We start from the raw sequence: 19,733 nt of genomic DNA on the forward strand, positions 1-19,733 counted from the left end.
CTAGGATCCTGTTTTAGAACGAATTTAAATACTGCTTCGAGGCAAAAGCAATGCAAATTCCTCCCATTTCCATGTATAGTTCTTTACTTTGAGTTTCTCTCCCTACATCCATTTTGGTTTCCCCCCCCCTGTGTCTGTCCCTCCCATCCAACCTCTTCCCTCAAAGCAAAGCACAAAAGAGGGAGTTAAACCTTCATGAAATGTTCAGGAAGACACTGAAGAAGGCCGCAAAGGTTGGACGGTAGCTCCCACAGGGAGCTGTTGAAGAAAGGTGGGGAGGAAAATCCAGCAAAAGCACATGCAGCCCCTTTAAGCGCTGACTCGCCCCCTCCAAGTATAGTGCAACAAGGCTGCGTTTTCAGGGGGAGGGACTCAGAAGCTCTGTGATTCACTGGGGATGCCTTATTAATCACAAGGTACTTCTGGAATTTGGTGGGGGGCTCATGCATATGATGTTTGAGAATTCAGAGCAGAAAACTGCAGCAAACCAAACACAAATTTCCCCTGCATAAATGACCTTAACAACTACACCACACTGGATCTCACGAGGTAGTTAGGTTTCAAGGAGTGGCCCCTTCTTCAAACCCAAGGCCCTAATCCCCAGGCCATCCCAGGAAGCAACCAGGATGAATACACTTTTGCAGATTCCTCCAATGCAGGATGTTGCAGAACCAGCTCTGGGCTTAGCACCCCATCACACGAACACATAAAGCTGCCTTATACTGAATCAGACCCTTGGTCCATCAAAGTCAGTCTTGTCTACTCAGACTGGCAGCGGCTCTCCAGGGTCTCAGGCAGGGGTCTTTCACATCACCTACTTGCCCAGTCCCTTTAACTGGAGATGCCGGGGATTGAACCTGGGACCTTCTGCATGCCAAGCAGATGCTCTACCACTGAGCCATGGCCCCTCCCCTATTGTTCACCTCTCCTATTACTCCTTTCCAGTCTCCTCAAAGAGCAGGAAGGCATTTCCAAGACTGCTTTTCCTGAACATCTCAACTGCCACAGCATAGCAGGAAAGCATCAAGGGATGAGCCAAAACGGAGGCCCGCCAGTGTGGCAATCATTCGATGAGCGAAAACTTAGTCAATTAACTTACAAGATTTAGTCAATTAATCTGTCAATTACATCCACATAAATATGCAAACCAGTAGAAACGGAAGCCAAAGACTTCCTTTGCTCTTAGATGAGGAACCGATGTGTTGGAGCAGAACGTCCTTATTTTAGAAGAGGCCGTCCCCCTTTCTCATGCACTGGTGGTAATTCCTCGCCTAAGATGGCACAGAGAAGAAATATTTGCATGATGTGTATTTATGAATAATGCATATCTGCCCAGTTAATCAGGGGCATTTTTTAATTGATCAAAAGGTTCTTAATGAATTAATATAACCTATGTAAAATGGCAGTCTGAATGATGACGCATAGCCAGCTTAAGACCACAGGAAAAGCTCTTTCCCCAAGAATAAACCACCGAGGGAGAGTTTTTCTTCAGCTCTGGGCAGAATCCTCAAAGGAGAAATACATGTAATGAACTTCCCTATAAAAAGAGGGAAACAGTACTTAACACTTTGCTGACTGTTTTCTGGCTCAATAGTAAACCCTCCCCCGCCAACTATGCTTTTTGACCCATGGGGTTCTAGATGTGTATTTTCAAGAGTCTACATGTGTTTTCTTGCATGGAACAAAGGGTCTAACTAGATGAGACGCTGAGCAATCCATCGTCAGACTTTCCTGCCCTTTTTACAACATCAAAACGAGTCAGGGTCACACTGGGGAGAGGGTACTCTTCCACCCTGCATGGTTTTACTAGTCAAAACCTTTTTTTTTTTTGCTGTCAAGTCACAGCTGACTTATGGCAACCAAATTGGGTTTTCAAGGCAAGAGATCTTCAGAGGTGGTTTGCCACCGCCTGCTTCCACGTCATGCCCCTGGTACTCCTTGGAGGCCTCCCATGCAAATATTAGCCAGGATCGAAGCTGAGAGTGTGTGACTGGCCCAAGGTCACCCAGCCTGCTTCCATGGCATGCATGGAGATTTGAACCTGGGTTTCCCAGGTCCTAGTCCAACACCTTAACAGCTACACCATGCCGGCTCTCTAGTCAAAACCAAAAGCAGGGTCAAATGAATGAAACCCCTATCCCCTAAGCCCCAGTCTGAATCAGGGCCCTGCATGGCTGCCATTTCCAGTTTAAAAATGCTGGCAAGACCTGATTGTGGAGTTCCCAGCAACATCTTGGCCACATGATGTAGCGGTTAAGAGAGGTGGTTTGGAGCGGTGGCTCTGATCTGGAGAACCGGGTTTGATTCCCCACTCCTCCACATCAGTGGCAGAGGCTAATCTGGTTAACTAGATTTGTTTTCCCCACTCCTACACATGAAGCCTGTTGGGTGACCTTGGGCTAGTCACAGTTCTCTTAGAGCTCTCTCCACCCCACCTACCTCACAGGGTGCCTGTTGTGGGGAGGGGAAGGGAAAGTGACTGTAAGCCAGGTCGATTCTTCCTTAAGTGGCAGAGAAAGTCGGCACATAAAAACCAACTCTTCTTCTTCGTCTCGTCTTTATCCAGGGATATTTCCCCGAGGTCACCCCTGCTAACTGCTTCAAGGCTCCCTTTTGATTGTGCATGCCTTTCCCAACTGTCAGAAGTCTCCTCACTCTTGCTGCGTGTTTTGCTCGTGTTTTCCGGATGCTGTTTTAGCCAGAATCTGGAAAATGCGGGCAAAACGTGGAGGAAGAGCAAGGCGACCTCTGACAGTCGGGAAAGGCATGCGTAATCAAAAGGAAGCCCTGAAGCAGTCGGTGGGGATTGCCGTGGAGAAACGTCCCCTGCATAAAAGGCCCTTGATTTTTTTGCTCCTCGGTTACCTATTTGCAGACCTTAATACTGCACCCAAGCACCCCCAAGTGCTCTCTCCATGGTCCTGATGCCTGAGACAGAAATATTCTTCTATTCTCTCTTTAGCCTCCTGTCCCGATATCTAGGCTGGAAGTACTTTTCCAGCACTACCCTATACACGAGACTGGGGCTTCTCAGACCTAGATGCACACTGGGTGCTCTCAGGACATAACCTTTCTAACAGTTAGAGCGGTTCCTCAGTGGAACAGGCTTCCTCAGGAGGTGGTAAGCTCTCCTTCCCTGGAGGTTTTAAAGCAGGGGCTAGATGGCCATCTGCCAGCAATGCTGATTCTATGACCTTAGGCAGATCGTGAGAGAGAGGGCATCTTGGCCATCTTCTGGGCATGGAGTAGGGGTCTCTGGGGGTGTGGGGGGGAGGTAGTTGTGAATTTCCTGCATTGTGCAGGGGGTTGGACTCGATGACCCTGGAGGTCCCTTCCAACTCTATGATTCTATGGTTCTATGAACCAATCCTGGTTTGTCCTCACTGTGCAGCATTCAAATTTAGGGCCCTTTCCTAGTTTGTTGGCTTGTGCCAGACCAGACTCTTAGGAAGAGTTTTGCTTGATTAGATCGTGGTCCCATCTCATCTGGCATCCTGTAGCCATCCAGATGCCCTGGGAGGCCCATTTACTGAGGCACAGAGGCCAAAGCCAGAAACTGGCACCCTCCCCCCCTGAGCACTTGTCGAGGTACACTGTCTCTGAACATGAAGGCTCCATTTAGCTATCATACCCCTTGATGGACCTCTTCCTTAATGCATTTGTCTAACCCCCTTTGAAAGCCATCTAACCCAGTGGTCATCACTAAATCCCATGGCAGTGAGTTCCACTGGGGAATTATGCATTGTGTAAATAACTACCTTCCCCCTCCCCTTTCCTGATTTTGCTGCCCATGAACTTTAAGTTCTAGTATTTTGGAAGAGTGAGGAAGTATCCTTTTTTAAACCTCATGCATCATTTTATTTTATAGTCTACTTTTTTTTTTAAATGAGAAAGCCTCAAACACTTTAAGCATTTCCTCTTAGGGAAAATGCTGTGGTCCCTGGATCCTGTCTGTACATTTGCCACCTCTCCACGTTCCCTTATGAGCTACAAAATACAAAATAAATAGAGGCTATATTGCTTTTTCTTTCTTTTATACAACTTTCTTTTATACAAAGCAATATAGCCTTCATTTATTTTGTGTTTTGTATTTAGTCTGGATTAAAAGGTGTTAATTTGTAAGACCGTATTACACATGTAATGTGTACCTTTTTTACTATTGAATTGATTTTTATATATACAAACACATGAACACATTGTGAGTCTTGAATATAATTGCTTGCCATAAGTTGGGTACCAGTTGATAAATTGTTTGCTTCAGTAGGTACAACAGAAATTGTGCACCATTTCTGGGGTATAATGACTTAATTGCTTGTGGTATAGTGTTTTATTGTTTAAATGTTTTATTGATATTTATATTGTTGATGTATGGTCTTAATGTTGTTACCCGCCCTGAGCCTGGTCTTGGCCAGGGTGGGCAGGTGGGCTAGAAATTGGGAAATAAATAAATAAATAATGAATTTTCCTCCAAGCAGCATAGCTTAAGGAAGAACATTAGGGAAAGGAGAAAACCTCATATTCTGTCCTGAAGGAAAGGATGGAATGTAATCAAGCAGGTTATATAAGTTATTACATTAAAATAATTCTCAGTTTAAAAAAACACTTCTGGTTCGTCAATTGGAGCAACTTTCGAGTCAATCAAAAGGTTCTGAAATTGTCAAATATAGTTTGCAAGTTTTGTAAAAGAAAACTGCAGAAGAATTTATGCAGAATGGGAGAAACTGAAGATTTTCTACTTTCATACATTTGAACAGTCTGCAAAAACCAGCCCTAGTATATCTGAATTTTAGGCATCTTCTGGCCCCTGTATCTGCTCCATCGGCTTAGCCTTCCTCAAAATCTAATAGACTTCTAATCCTAGGGATCAGTAATCTATTGACCATTTCCTCAGCTAGAAGCGAAACTTACAAAAATAAAAACTTGGCAGATTTGGGAAGGAAATGGAGGGTAAACCCCGGCTTCACTGCAGCCAGCTGGTTCCCGGACAGCTCATGAATGGTGAAAACTAAAGGTGATGAAGTGCTTATAGGAGATATCCTCACAAGCTATCCCTAGTCCAGGTGGCTTATAAATCAAGCCGCCTGTCGCAGAAAGAACGGTGATGGATGCAGGAATGGTAAGCATGTGCAAATCATGGCCCTTGATAAATAATAATGCCTCCCTGATCTGCCGGGGAGAGAAAGAGGATTTTAATGGCTCTATCAAGAATCAGGATGGAATTGCAAGTATGCAGAGACATGCCAGGAAGGGGATGAGATACAAGTGGAGGCATCAGCAGTTCAGAACAGAGAAGAAGCCAAGCAGAAAAAGAGGGACAGGAAAGGCTGTGTGCCTTCCACCAGCCCATGACTCAGGATTCCTCATCCAAAAAAAGAGTGTGTCACAATCTCTGAGACACAGATTTGAATTAAGAAAATGCCAAAAGAGGGGCCCCTCTGCCTCAGACCAAAGGTACATCTAGCCCATCTAGCCCAATAGACCATTTCCAACTTTGGCTTAGAACATAAGAATGTAAGAAAAGCCCTGCTGGATCAGACCAAGGTCCATCAAGTCCAGCAGTCTGTTCACCCAGTGGCCAACCAGGTGCCTCTAGGAAGCCCACAGGCAAGATGACCGCAGCAGCATTGTCCTGCCTGTGTTCCACAGCAACTAAGATAATGGGTATGCTCCTCTGATACTAGAGAGAATAAGTATGCATCATGACTAGTATCCTTTTTGACTCATAGCCACAGATAGCCATCTCCTCCATGAACATGTCCACTCCCCTCTTAAAGCCTTCCAAGTTGGCAGCCGTCATCACATCCAGGGGCAGGGAGTTCCACAATGTAACTACGTGTTGTGTGAAGAAATACTTCCTTTTATCTGTTCTGAATCTTTCCCCCTCCGGCTTCAGCAGATTCTTTTCCTCTTGTACCCACCTGCCAGGTTTTCCTGCCCGCCAACCATGGTGCCTGTGAGGGAGCGGGGAAGGAGTTCCTGTTCTACTTTCCCACCTTTATGTACCCTCACCAATTTCTCCCTGTTACCAGTAGCTGAGAGGAGGATTTAATACTCTTTCTACCCCACAGACAGTCACCCTTGCTTCTGTGAGGAGAGTTTCCCTTTCCTCCCCCCCAGTAGAAATAGAAAGGCTTAGAGGCTGAAGCTGAATTTAAAAGCATGAATAAAAAGATGTTTTGTTATTTACAGAAAGGTTTTTAGATTGTTGGTTATTCTTCAAGAGAGGCACAAAGCTTAAATGGTTACAGGCAGTTCAAAATCTTGGATGGTTTCAGGCACAGTTCTTAGTTCTCAGTTCAGTTTCTTCAGGATACTCAAGTAGTAGAAAAGGGCAAGAATCCAGTAGCACCTTAAAGACTAACAAAAATATTTTCTGGTAGGGTAGGAGCTTTAAGAAGTGAGCTGTGGCTCACGAAAGCTCATACCCTACCAGAAAATATTTTTGTTAGTCTTTAAGGGGCTACTGGACTCTTGCCCTTTTCTACTGCTGCAGACAGACTAACACAGCTACCCACTGTGAATTAAAGACAGATGGATTCACATTCCAGCTGTATCTGAAGAAGTGAGCTGTGGCTCACGAAAGCTCACACCCTGCCAGAAAATATTGTTGTTCGTCTTGAAGGTGCTACTGGACTCTTGCCCTTTTCTACTACTGCAGACAGACTAACACGGCTACCCACTGTGAATTATCTTCAGGATACTCAGTAACAGCGCATTCCTGAGCCGTGCTGGTGGCCAGGACGAAAGATCTTTGGAGGCCGGCGAAGGCCTGCGCTGGCGCAAGGGCCCACAGCACCGGCAACCAGGCGGCATCCGGTGGCGTTTGTGGCCCCAGCGCAGGCATGCAGGCCTGGACACCGGTTGGCGGAGCTTTCTGCCGGCGTTTGGAGGCATTCCCGGGGCATCATGGTGCTGGCCTGGGGGCAGCCTCCTAAGCCGTTACGGCTTGGGAACGCCGGGCCGAAACCTCCTTTGGAGGCAGCGCCGCTGCGTTGCCTCCAAACAGCAGCGCAGGCATTCGACTCAGGAATGCACTGTAACATACTTAGATGTTATTCATAAATATTCTTAGACTCCAAATTCTTGGTGTAGACTCACCTAGCACACCAAAATACCAGTGAGCGGAGGTTCATCCACAACTTTTCCCACTCCTTAGATTTGCCCACCTCCTGTGGCAACTAATCTCTCTTCCCCAAAACACCGAGTCAGGAATCTCCCTGTTTCAGAATCCACCTCCCACCAAGTGACCGAAGAAAGGGCTGTCACACACTGCCACAATCGTCCCCTTGTCACTTCTCAGGTTTGGTTTTAAACAAGCTAGGTAGTATTTGAACAAGTGTTCTCAGAGTCTCTCCACACCACCACACAGTTCAGGAGCGCAGAGCTAAAGACCCCAAGATCTCTTCTCTCCCTCCAAAGAGAAGCCTGTCAGCTTTCCAGACTCCGCACACTGCTTGCTGGCGTTGGCTGACAGTTGCCAAGACTCTCAGTGACTACGTGGCCTTCCCTTCTCCCTCCTACTTGCTAGTGGGGTAAAGTGTGTGTGTGGGGTGGGATACAGCCAGAGCTAACTCCAGCTTCCCCATTGCATCTGCTTCTGGTTCCACAAGGCATCTTGGACTACTAATAGCAACCTTACATGTTGTCCAAAGGTGGTGGTGGTTGTTACAATGTCTGTGCATACACAGATGTTGCTGGTACCACTTTGGGGGCTACCCTATTAAAAAAAAAACTACTGCAAACTTTAGGTTTGTACCCTAACTCTGCGGTGGTCCTACTGTGCAGATTTTGTGATTTGTACAATAAGCCCACACATGGCTATCTGTAGATACTTTATGTATGAATGGCATGCACTGAAATTATATGCGCTGCATAAATTGCGGAAACAAAATCTATACAACTTGTGTACACAACATGAATCTACAAAACCAGCAGAGAAGTGAAACGGTGGCAAAGAGACATGAAACAGGAACATTAATTCATCCCTGTTTTGAAGAGAAAGCCCTACTTCATTCTTGTACCTGGAATTCAGAGGTAGTCTGTCATTGAATATGGACGTTCCATATTAGCTGTCATGGCCAACAGTCATCGACAGATTTAACCCCCACCCCATGAATTTGTCAATTCTTTTAAACAGCTCATCTAAACTATAGGCTTCCATTGCACCTTGAGAGGTGTGTGCAATGTATTGTATTTAATATTTATAAAAAAATTTTTTTTAAATAAAACATACAATTCATACACATCACTCACTCCTTAAATTCCTTATCCACCACAAGCTCCTCTTCAAATAACAAACAGAGAGGACCTAATACATTCTATAACAGTTAGTTCTATTCTTCTTAATCTGGACACAAACTATGTTCTTTACTAAAGCAAATACCGGTATGTAAACATTTATTTTCTAGCTTACATTTAATCTAGATTATTTACTTTATTTGTCATTATGTTAGCTTAAATACCCCTAGGTAAGGCTAATAATCAATGTTTCTGAATGACCATTATGATGCTTATCCATCAACCTCTCTTTGGCAGGTATGCCAAAATGGTAGGTTTCAGGCTGAACCAAGTTCCTGTATCTCATGACTTCTTCCACTTGGGAAAATAAACAGTTTTGCCAAGGGGTTAGGAACCCCACCCCTACAGTCATAACAGAGGTGAGGTGGTAGGCCCCTATCACAAATTGACTACACAAATGAATGAAAGGCTGCGGTTTCAAAAATGGCAGCAAGTTACCTCTACTGCGGTCCCTCCTGTGCTCAATGGTCATGAGGGAGGCCATGTAGGTTCAGTCCACAGAAAGATTCAAGCACCTTGCAAAGGGGGAAGCAACACTGAGTTTCTCACCTCCGATGTATCAACGTGAAAATCCACATTTTGATCTCACTTCTCCCTCCCCCCTTAGAATGGAACGCTTTTCACATCTTTCTCTGCTTCCTTGCACTGAATTCCCCCCATTAAATATACCCCTTTTATACCCCTTTTATAGTATTTTTGTGCCAACTGCACAAAAATATAAAAAGACATTTAAAAGGCATTAAGGAAACCAGGGCTCTCAGCTAGCAGGAGGGAAAGGAGGGGCAGATTCGTACACCCCCTTTTATAAAGGATGCTGTAAATGAGCAGCTCTTCCTCACCTGAGTGTTTTGCGGATCATGTCCTCGTCGGTGATCCCGTAATACGTAAGAGTTTCATTCCAGGTAGGGTTCAAGGTATTCCGCAAGGTTTTGGTCCTCAGTTTATTTGCCTAGAAGAAGAAGGGGGGAAATGCAGAGAAGGCAGGAGGTGAGTGTGGCGGGTAACTGGTTTGGCAAGGAGAGAAATCTGCTCTCCTGCACCCCCACTCCAGCATCCACCCCATCTTCATCAGCTGCCTCCACTTCCTGCCATCCCATTGACCTGCCCCTGCCTGAACAGAGGAAGTCTGCTGCAACCAGGCTGGTTCTATTAGGACTCGGAGGACTTCAGAGACACGGAGAGATACCACACAGGTTGCTTGTAGAATAATCCAATTATCCCACTGAAGCACTGTAAATAAACAGCAGCACACCAAGGCCAGCAAAAGGGCAGCCATTTCATATGTGCTAAGGAGGTGGGAAAGGATAAAGGACCAGGGGTTTGGAGGAGAGTTTTGCCAAGGCACTTCCTTTCCTGACTAGTTGTAGTTTCGACCCAGGAAGTGGTAGACTCAGGATCAGGGTTTTGAGCCAACTTTGTTCAATTGAGGACTAACCATGCAGTTTCACCTGAAATGTCATCCGAAGTGGATCTACTGGAGGCATTAGAATGAATTACAAAAGCCATCCAATTCATTTTCAATATCTGTATTTCAATTTTGTTTCTTGCAGTGAGAAGTGACCTGACCTGGATAGCCCAGGCTAATCTGATCTCATCAGATCTCAGAAGCTAAGTAGGTTCAGCCCTGGTAAGTATTTGGATGGGAGACCTCTGAGGAATACCAGGGTCGTGGCATGGAGGCAGGCAATGGCAAACCACCTCTGAAGGTCTCTTGCCTTGAAAACCCCAGAAGGGGTCACTATGAGTCAGCTGTGACTTGGCCGCAAAAAGAAAAGGGAGAGGTGAACTTGACAGTCATACTTTTTACACCCATTTCTCTTTTCTTGAGCTGGATTTTTCTTTCCTTGCACCAAAACTAAAAGAATTATCAACGGTCGCAATGAAAATGAAGGAAACAGAAAATGATGTCCACAAGAATATATACAACCATACCATTAATGTGGCTATTGGTTCATCTGTAAATGCAGTTCACAAGTTCACAAGGTTGGAAGAGATCACAAGGGCCATCCAGTCCAAACCCCTGCCATGCAGGATCCCACAATCAAAGCACTCCCAACAGATGGCCATCCAGTTTCTGCTTAAAGACCTCCAAAGATGGGGACTCCACCACCCTCCGAGGCAGCGCATTTCACCGTTGAACAGCCCTCACCGTCAGAAAGTTCTTCCTAATGTTTAGGTGGAATCGCTTTTCTCTTAGTTTACATCCATTACTCCGTGTCCTAGACTCTGGAGCAACAGAGAACAAGCTCATCAACATGACATCCCTTCAAATATTTAAACATGGCCATCATGTCACCCCTTAACCTTATCTTCTCCAGACTAAACAAACACAGCTCCTTATGTCTCTCCTCATAGGGCATCTGAGTTCTTCCTCAGGAAGAATACAGGAGGAATTTGGAGTATAACCAAACAAAAACCAACAGGTCTAGCAAAGATTCTCTCATGGGGAAGTCTTACACATCTGGAGATAAAATCAAGTCTTCCAGGTTCTTAGAGAGCCAGTCCAAATAGAAGGGAGTTGCTGGACAGTGTGTAGGCTTCCACAGAGAAGAACTAGGTCCAGGCTTTGCTAAGAATGATTTACCCATCCTGGCAACCAGGGCCGGGGCTACCATTAGGTGAACATCAGTAGACGTTATGGCAACCTACTGCATCAGCAATGCAATCTATAACCTCTTTGCTCTTGACACAACAGTATAGATTAGCAACACCCATGGTATTACTGTTACTATTACTATTATTAAGGAATTTCCATATCCTAATTGCAACTTACTATTTCTAGAATAACGGGGTTAAATGGTTGGATTCAACACGTCAGCATGTGGGGGCTTTAAGAGACACACAAGCATGGCATGTAGCATGGTCCTGTAATTGTCCCGACCATCAATTTGGGTGGAAGTGAATTAGCGGGCAGAGCCAGTAGCTGCTCAGTTCTAAGCAGTTAAGAATAGGTTGCTGACCACCCAGGGCCAAGAACACAGGGAATGACAGATGGAGAGAGAGCCTTCTTCCTTCCCAGGTGTTCCAAGATGCCAAAGGATGCACGTTCTGGCCCCTTGGGTGGTGTTTCTTGGCAACCACAAGGCATTCAGGAATCTCCCAGTGGCCATTGCTTCAAGGAGCTATACTCAAAAGCACAGCACACAAACCCCAGATGTCAATGGTGCATAATATAAAACGAGGTTAGAATATAAAGTCAGTTTTTGAGGTGGCCTGAACCCATGCAAGCAGAGAATGGTTAGGAAGTAGGGCAAAGAAGTGGCATGCTATCTGTCTGTCTGTCTGGAGAACCGGGTTTGATACCCCACTCCTACACACAAAGCCGGCTGGGTGACCCTTGGGCTAGTCACAGTTCTCTCTGAACTCTCTCAGCCCCACCTACATCACAAGGTGTCTGTTGTGGGGAGGGGAAGGGAAGGTGATTGTAAGCCGGTCTGAGTCTCCCTTAAGTGGTAGAGAAAGTTTGCATATAAAAACCAACTCTTCTTCTTCTTCTTCTTCTTCTTCTTCCCCTTCCTTCCTTCCTTCCTTCCTTCCTTCCTTTCTTCCTTCCTTCCTTCCTTCCTTCCTTCCTTCCTTCCTTCCTTCCTTCCTTCCTTCCTTCCTTCCCTCCCTCCCTCCAGCAAGCCAGGAATGGAATAAGATTAGGTTTTTTTAAAAAAAATCAAAACTGTGTGGGTTTTTTGCATCCACAAATTGTCCAGCAAGCTAAGTGGCTGAGACAACAATGATCCACTAAGAAGGGGCTGGGGGAGAAGGCCATGATTCTCAAGCCTCCGAAAGATCCATAGATATCAGCAGAATAATGTATTGCTCTTGGAAAGCAAAATTGCTGCTCTGACTATACAGGCCCCATTCCCCCACCCTACAAATACATAACTGCCTAGCGCAATTGATGCATGACAGAGAAGCTACGAAGGATGGCGTGGAGGCAGCTCATGTTTTTGCGTGTGCCTGTTTGTCGTTTGCGTAATCTTTCTCTCGGTATCCATTGTTAAGCCATGGCTCTTATGCAGCAAGGTTTTCCCCAAGCCCCCCCCCCCCATCGTACGTGGCTTCATTACATATGCTGGCCACATCCCAGGGCAGAGGCAGCATGCTGCCTGTAAAACAGATGCAAGCTGGTAGAAAAAATCTGACTTTGCCAATAGCTCCTCTATTAAAGGATAGTTGGAGAATAGTTGGAGGGTGCAGGACGCTGCCCCATTGCTGCAACAAGGGTCTTTTATACATGGTTGTTTCATTTGCCATTACCCCTCCGACGGCTTCGGGGCTTTGTGTTGATTATGCATGCCGTTTCCAACCGTCAGAGGTCGCCTCGCTCTCCCCCTGCCTTTCCCCGTGTTTTGCCCGCGTTTTCAAATTCGAGATAAAACAGGTCTCTGAAAACGTGGGCAAAATGCAGGGGAAAGGCAGGGGGAGAGCGAGGCAACCTCTGAAGGTCGGAAACAGCATGCATAATCAACACGAAGACCCAAAGTCGTCAGAGAGGTGACGGCAAGGGAAAGAGCCATGCATAAAAGACCAAGGCAGGTCTTTATCTGATCAGTGCTTGGATGGCACATTGCCTGGGAATGCCCACATTAGTCATCCCCCACCCCCTGAGTTACATGAAAGAAGGTATTATTAACAGGTTATATTTAATAAATATCCACGTCTCTGAGCAGAGCAAGAAGACATCCCAGGGGCAGCATATATCTGGTTTGGGTCCCCTGGAGGAGAGAGCTCTGGAGGCTTTGAGCTTTTTGTAGTATTTGCTTTATTTACAAATGTACCTACAGAGTGAGAGTCAATGTGGTGTAGCGGTTAAGGTGTCGGACTAGGATATGGGTAACCCAGGTTCGAATCCCCATACATGCCATGGAAGCTAGCTGTGTGACCTTGGGCAAGTCACACACTCTCAGCCCCAACCCTGGCTGGCATTTGGATGAGAGACCTCCAACGAATACCAGGGTCATGACACAGAGGCAGGCAATGGCAAACCACTTCCCAACATCTGTTGCCTTGAAAACCCTACGGGATCACCATAAGTCAGCTGTGACTTGATGGCAAAAAACAAACCCTTCAGAGCACATGTGGAAGCAAAGAGGCGCAGGGCACCAGATCTGCTATCCCACATCAGATCCCCGGCAAGAGATCTGGTGCTTCAGCCATCTCCCAGCACTCATCAGTTTCTCTCTCACCCTATATACACACACACACAGAAACAACTCTGTAAGCAGATTGAACACACAGGGAAGGAGGGAGGGAGGGAGAGCAAGCATGTGCTAGCCCCGCTCACACCTCCATGTGATCACTGGCTTATGCACATGGCACAGAGTCCGTGCATACACTCCCTCCCCATGATAAGAGATGCTGCTTTCTTAATATTGCTAATCACCAGGAGGCAGCGTACATGCAAACCCTTCCTCCACATGTTGGTGCCATGTTTTCAAGCTGGTAGTCATGTGACCTGGATGGCCCAGGCTAGCGTGATCTCATCAGATCTCAGAAGCTAAGCAGGGTTGGTCCTGGTTGGTACATGGATGGGAGACCACCAAGGAATAGAAGAAGAAGAGTTGGTTTTTATATGCCGACTTTCTCTACCACTTAAGGAAGAATCAAACCGGCTTACTATCACCTCCCCTTCCCCTCCCCACAACAGACACCCTGTAAGGTAGGTGGGGCTGTTAGAGCGAGCTGTGACTAGCCCAAGGTCACACAGCTGGCTTTGTGTGTAGGAGTGGGGAAACCAGCCTGGTTCACCAGATTAGAGTCTACCGCTCTTAAGAACTACAAGATGCTGGCTCCACTACACCAGGGTCACTAGGCAGAGGAAGGCAATGTGGCTAACTGTCGCAGCAGCAATGGTCTCATCCCCAGTACAAGAAGACACCTGTTAGCTCTGTCATCCTTTGCTTGCAGTTTTTAGGCCTGAGAAAATATTTCAGCCGATAAAGTATTTTAGCTGGGAAAGTTATTTTGATGAGACAGCTTATGGCCTTCTACCTAGCTATTTCAGAAATGTGCTCATCATGTGTTGAAGTGAACAGATGTGTTTGTGCTGAGTTTGCTTATTACAATAGCCAACCAGGTACTTAGAAATAGTTACATGATTGTGATAAGTGACTTCAGAGATTCATCAGATAGATAGGTTTTCTCTATAACTATGCATGCTTGTGAAAACCAATTCAGATTTCCTTGGACTGAAGCTCAGCAGTCAGAGACTGAAGGACCCCTGCTTGGTAAGATATAGGGACCCTTTTGGCTTATTTGATATTCCTTAAGGCTTAAGAGCAATGAACAAGAGGCTGAATTCTGATTTGTTCCAACAGACAACTAGTTTTGATATGCATTAAAATAATGTTAGGATATTTATTGTACTTGCTTGTTTATCTGCACTCTGTGCAGGCTCAGTAACTTTAGTTCTCTATTGTATACTGTCTTGTTTAATAAAATGAACCTTTTGCTTTTCCAGTAAATGATAGACAGATTCATATAGGTGTCAATTCATTTGCTAGTTACCTGATTAGAGAAACAGAGGACCTGCGGTCCTCGAAATAACATTGTATTATCAAAAGTTGGAAGAGGCGAATGCCTTCTATAACATGATAAAGCAGGGAGTTATGATGCTGTGAATCACAGCCAAAAGCAAAGCTTTGGAAAATTTTCAGTTCATATCTCTCAAAATGTTACGAGTGGGAAAAATTGGCCGTTACAAAACCACCTCTGTTTGTCTCTTGCCTTGAAAACTCTATGGAGTCGCCATAAGTTGGCTGCGACTTGACGGCACTTTCCACACACACAATCATGCAGAGGCACACACCCTCTCACTCCCTGTTTGGTCTATGTGTGGAGAGGTTGCATCTGCCTCTTCCTGAGCTAAAACTGGTGCTTCTGCCCATGTACCTGTACGGGTGTGCAGGGATTAAGCCAGGAAAAGTCTCCCTTTCCCAAGCTATGAGGGGGACTATAAATAATGTAAATAAATAAATAAAGTTATAAATATGGTTATTTATTTATTTATTTATTTAATGGATTTATACCTTGCCCACCCCAACCAATGCCGGGCTCAGGGTGGCTTCCAGCAAAAATATACAACTATAAATACATCGATTAAAACATACCATATTAAAATTACAAATCGAGACTCAATTTGAAATACAGAAGGCACCCTAATTCAATAACCCCTATAAAATATACACCAAGGCTTTCTGAGAAGTGGATACTGTGTTATCAAGTAGATCGGTGAATTGCGTGAGGGATGTGGCAACTTTTCGCTTTATAGTGTCAAGAAAAAATTAATCTTCATTCTGCTCCATTTTTTTAAAAGTGTGAATTGGCAGATGAATAGCCAATGGCTGTAAAATCTAGGTAAAGAAATATACACCAAGGAGGTTGGCACAGATGGAACTCTACAAGGCCAAAACCCTCCACGGTGTCCACCGGCTGAGGCCAGGACGCAAACAGTGTCAGCGCTGCAATTTAAGAAGGATGTAGACAAAGTGATTGTAAACTAGTTTGATTCTTCCTTAAGTGGTAGAGAAAGTCGGCATATAAAAAGTAACTCTTCTTCTTTTTCTTATTCTTCTTAGCACACAGCCAAGCCGCAACAAGAATCAACTATTTCTTTAACATGCAGACATACCGGTATTATTGTAGATTCAGGAGACCCAGGCTTTCATCTTCTCAGTATCCACACACCCAACGCTACCAACAGTTCAGTTCCTTGACCCAAGGGAGTAGTTCTCAAGTAACTAGAGTTGATAACTTCTTGGAAGGAAGGAGGGTTTATCTCTTCTCTTGCATCCAAGCAAGACCCAAGGGTGGGAAAGGTCATTGTTTCGAGAGAGAGGTTGCGTTTTCTCTCTCGCCTCATCTGTCTCCTCCTCTCCTCAGGCCGTGAATCCTGACAGATCGATCTCAGCAGAATTTATTTAATGTTGATCCCCCCTCTACAAGTCATACCGGCTTCCATCACGGAAGACAACAGACACATCGTTTGGCAAGAGAAAAGACCGGCTGATTCCAGGTAGGGCTTTTCCATTAATTTACCAGATTGCTCGGACGGCCTGACGGAGTTCCAATTTCTGCTCTAATTGGATATCAAGCGAGAAGGTTCATTCTCTCCTTCCCGGCCACTTCTCCAGGTAACAAGCTCTGATGAAATCGATATATAAAAACTTGTTCGCCAAACGTTTCGGGTGGGCGGCTGCATTTATCATCTTTACGGGGCAAAGACCACATTAGTGGTGAAACAGGCCTTTAGCATGCCAGGCTAATGAAAGGAACAAAGGAAGCTGCCACTCCTGACAGGCAGATTGTCTGGCTCTTTTTTCATCCCAAAGTCACCGGCCACGGCTTCTTTAAGGCTATGTAGGAACCCATCTCTTGCCCTTGGGGCAGATTTCATTTGCCCCCAATCCACCATCCATCTAGGAATGCATTCCTGTGGTGTAGTGGTTTGGAGCGGTGGACTCTGATCTGGAGTACCGGGTTTGATTCCCCACTCCTCCACATGAGCGGGGGAGGCTAATCTGGTGAACTGGATTTGTTTCCCCCCTCCTACACATGAAGCCAGCTGGATGACCTTGGGCAAGTCACAGCTCTCTCTGAACTCTCTCAGCCCCACCTACCTCACAGGATGTCTGTTGTGGGGAGGGGAAGGGAAGGTGATTGTAAGCCGGCTTGAGTCTCCCTTAAGTGGTAGAGAAAGTCGGCATATAAAAACCAATTCTTTTTCTTCTTCTCCTCCTTCTCCTTCTCCTTTTTCCTCCCTGCCATCGTAACTTCCAAACCCTTTTCTCAATATTGCCTTCTCCTTGCGCAAATCAAACCCTTGGGTTGCATCTTCCGGACCCATTTTGCTATCTGATATGCTTTCCTCTGGGAGAAGAACCTTCTCCGATGCAAGATGTGTGTGGGATCCAGCCTCAGGAGTCTTTCTTTTCTTTTTCACCACATTATCTGATTCCTCATCCTGAGCTTTCTCCATCCAATTCACTCCTTTTGCAACATTATTTGTGAATTAATAAATCACCATTATACATTAAGAAGAGAAAAGAGTTGGTTTTTTATATGCAGACTTTCTCTAACACTAAAGGAAGAAAAACCAGCTTAAAATCACCTTCCCTTCCCCTCCCCACAACAGACACCTTGTGAGGTAGGTGGGGCTGAGAGAGCTCTAAGAGGGCTGTGACTAGCCTAAGGTCACCCAGCTGGCTTCATGTGGAGGAGTGGGGAAACAAATCCAGTTCACCAGATTAGCCTCCGCCGCTCACGTGGAGAAGTGGGGAATCAAACCCGGTTCTCCAGATCAGAGCCACCACTCCAAACCACTGCTCTTAACCACTACACCATGCTGGCGTGCATTATACATATAAATGAGCATTGTATGTTGAAATGCCATACAACTGATGCATTCAAACCATACAATGTGCACACCCCATACAAAGGAATACGATGAATAACCTGATGATTGTTTTATGAATATCATTTCAGGTTTCAGAATTATTACACTGTTTTTACGTCCCTAGCTTGTTTTATGGCTTGTTTTGTATATACACACACACACACACACAGTTATGATTTTATTGTAGTGTTTTCACCCCCAACATTGTGATCTACAAATGAGGCCTCACACCACGTTCCTTCCATTCAGGATGTGTGGCCATCTATTGCCCAGAGCAGGGACTTCATAGTGGTAGCACCACAACCATGGAGCAGCTTCTCTTTGGATTCTTTCCACTTTAAGTAATTTCACACTAAATATGTAACTGCTGAGGTTCCTGTTTAAGCAGTTAGAAGAAGAATCCATTAACATCTTGATAAGATGCTCAGAGTTCTTGGGGAGGGGGCTCCTTGCACTCCTGCGTTAACACCAAGTTGTGTCTACAGTGAAATTTGCAGGTGATTTTTTTAAAATGACTGCTTCTGCAAGACATCTGTCAAATTTCAAGCATGTATCAAATTTTGACTAGTTTTTCTACATCTTTTCATTGAGTAGTACTTTTTGCATGGCACTCTTTGGAGACGGTGAGGGAAACCAAAAATAGTAATACTCAGGGCAAGGAAACAGCTGAGGGGTTCTGCACCCCTCTATTTCTGAGGGTAGGTTAACACATTATTTTAAAAATCTAACATAACATTTTACTGTTTTTTAAAACCCATTTTTGGCTTCTGGTTTAATGGTTCATTTTAAAGGTTTATTTAATTGTGGCTGTGGGTGATTTTCTACTGATTGCAGGATTGTTTGATTGCATCGATTTAATGTGCATGTTGTTGTGAGGAATAAACACCAACATACAAACTCACACAAGGGGCTTTTTGTGCATTTAAAACAGAGACTCTCTCACCCTTTACCAATTATTTCAGCATGTATTGCCAGGGTTTTCAAACAGAGGCAGGCAATGGCAAACCACCTCTCTAAGTCTCTTGCCTTGAAAACCCTGTGGGGTTGCCATCCGTTGGCTCTCACTTGACTGCGCTTTACACACACGCATATCCACCTATCCACAAACTTTGCAAACCAGGACTTTTTCAGGTCCCCCCCTCCAGCTCATTGAGCCCCACCCCAAACGTTGTTTCTGGGGGTCAGTAGGCCCTCAAGAACAGCCTAGGGGTCACGGTGGGAGTCTGCAATGAGGAGGGCCATTTATGCTTGGTAATTAGCAGAGCGTTCCAGGCTGAATTGCCCCGCATATTTTTTTGAGTTTTTCACAGTGAACCATTATTTAGGAAGTGACTGCGAAACCGGCGCATACCTACTTTGCATTACTTAAGAGCCCCTTCGATGCGATCTTTTGTGTTTGCTCCGCCCCCGCATCGAAGAATCCCCTGAAGGAACCATGCAAAATGACAGCTCCGCGTTAGCTATGCAAATGGAGGTTGGCTAATGGAAGGAACAAAGAAGCAGGCAAGTGGGGGGGGTGGAATTTCTCCTTTTGCGTCGGGACCGTGAATAGTAATTTTAAAGGTTGCATTTAAAAAAAGAGCTTTGAGCAAGCTTCAAAACTGACCCTGCATAAATTGCCAGGGAGGAATCGCTGCCCCCCCCCCAACAGCAAACAGAAATGCCATTCCATTGGAGGAAATGCAAAGTTGCATACAGACTGTTGTGCAGTAATATAACAGGTTTTTAAAACCAGTTTGTGCCCCCTGCAGTCAATGAAGAACTGGGGTAGGGGCTCTGAATGGCTTGCTTTATTTTGGAACATTTCAATTCTGCCTTTTCATAGATGTCATGCCCAAAGCCACTCACATTAAACAAAACACAAATGCAACCAAAACCAAAACAATAAAACTTAAAACAATTTAGATCAAGATGACACTAGGGATCAAAATTCTAATTCAAAGACCTTCCAAAATACTTAAAAAGTTTAAAACTAAGGCTCAAAGATCCTGAAGCAACACTTTATATATATAAAAAATCAAACTTCTGTTACACTTGAGCATTA

At 45.1% G+C, this 19,733-nt stretch overlaps 1 protein-coding gene across 2 annotated transcripts in view; it reads right to left on the minus strand.

Moving 5' to 3' along the window:
• Positions 1–19,733, minus strand: part of DOC2B (double C2 domain beta) — a 168,970-nt gene that overhangs the window by 59,845 nt on the left and 89,392 nt on the right. For both annotated transcript variants that reach the window (XM_056865137.1, XM_056865136.1), the window contains one exon: positions 9,138–9,247. In XM_056865137.1, coding sequence (XP_056721115.1) covers positions 9,138–9,247 — 110 coding nt within the window. The remainder of the gene's footprint in view (positions 1–9,137; positions 9,248–19,733) is intronic.

Source organism: Euleptes europaea, chromosome 19, assembly GCF_029931775.1.
Source record: "Euleptes europaea isolate rEulEur1 chromosome 19, rEulEur1.hap1, whole genome shotgun sequence".
Taxonomy (NCBI): Eukaryota; Metazoa; Chordata; class Lepidosauria; order Squamata; family Sphaerodactylidae; genus Euleptes; species Euleptes europaea.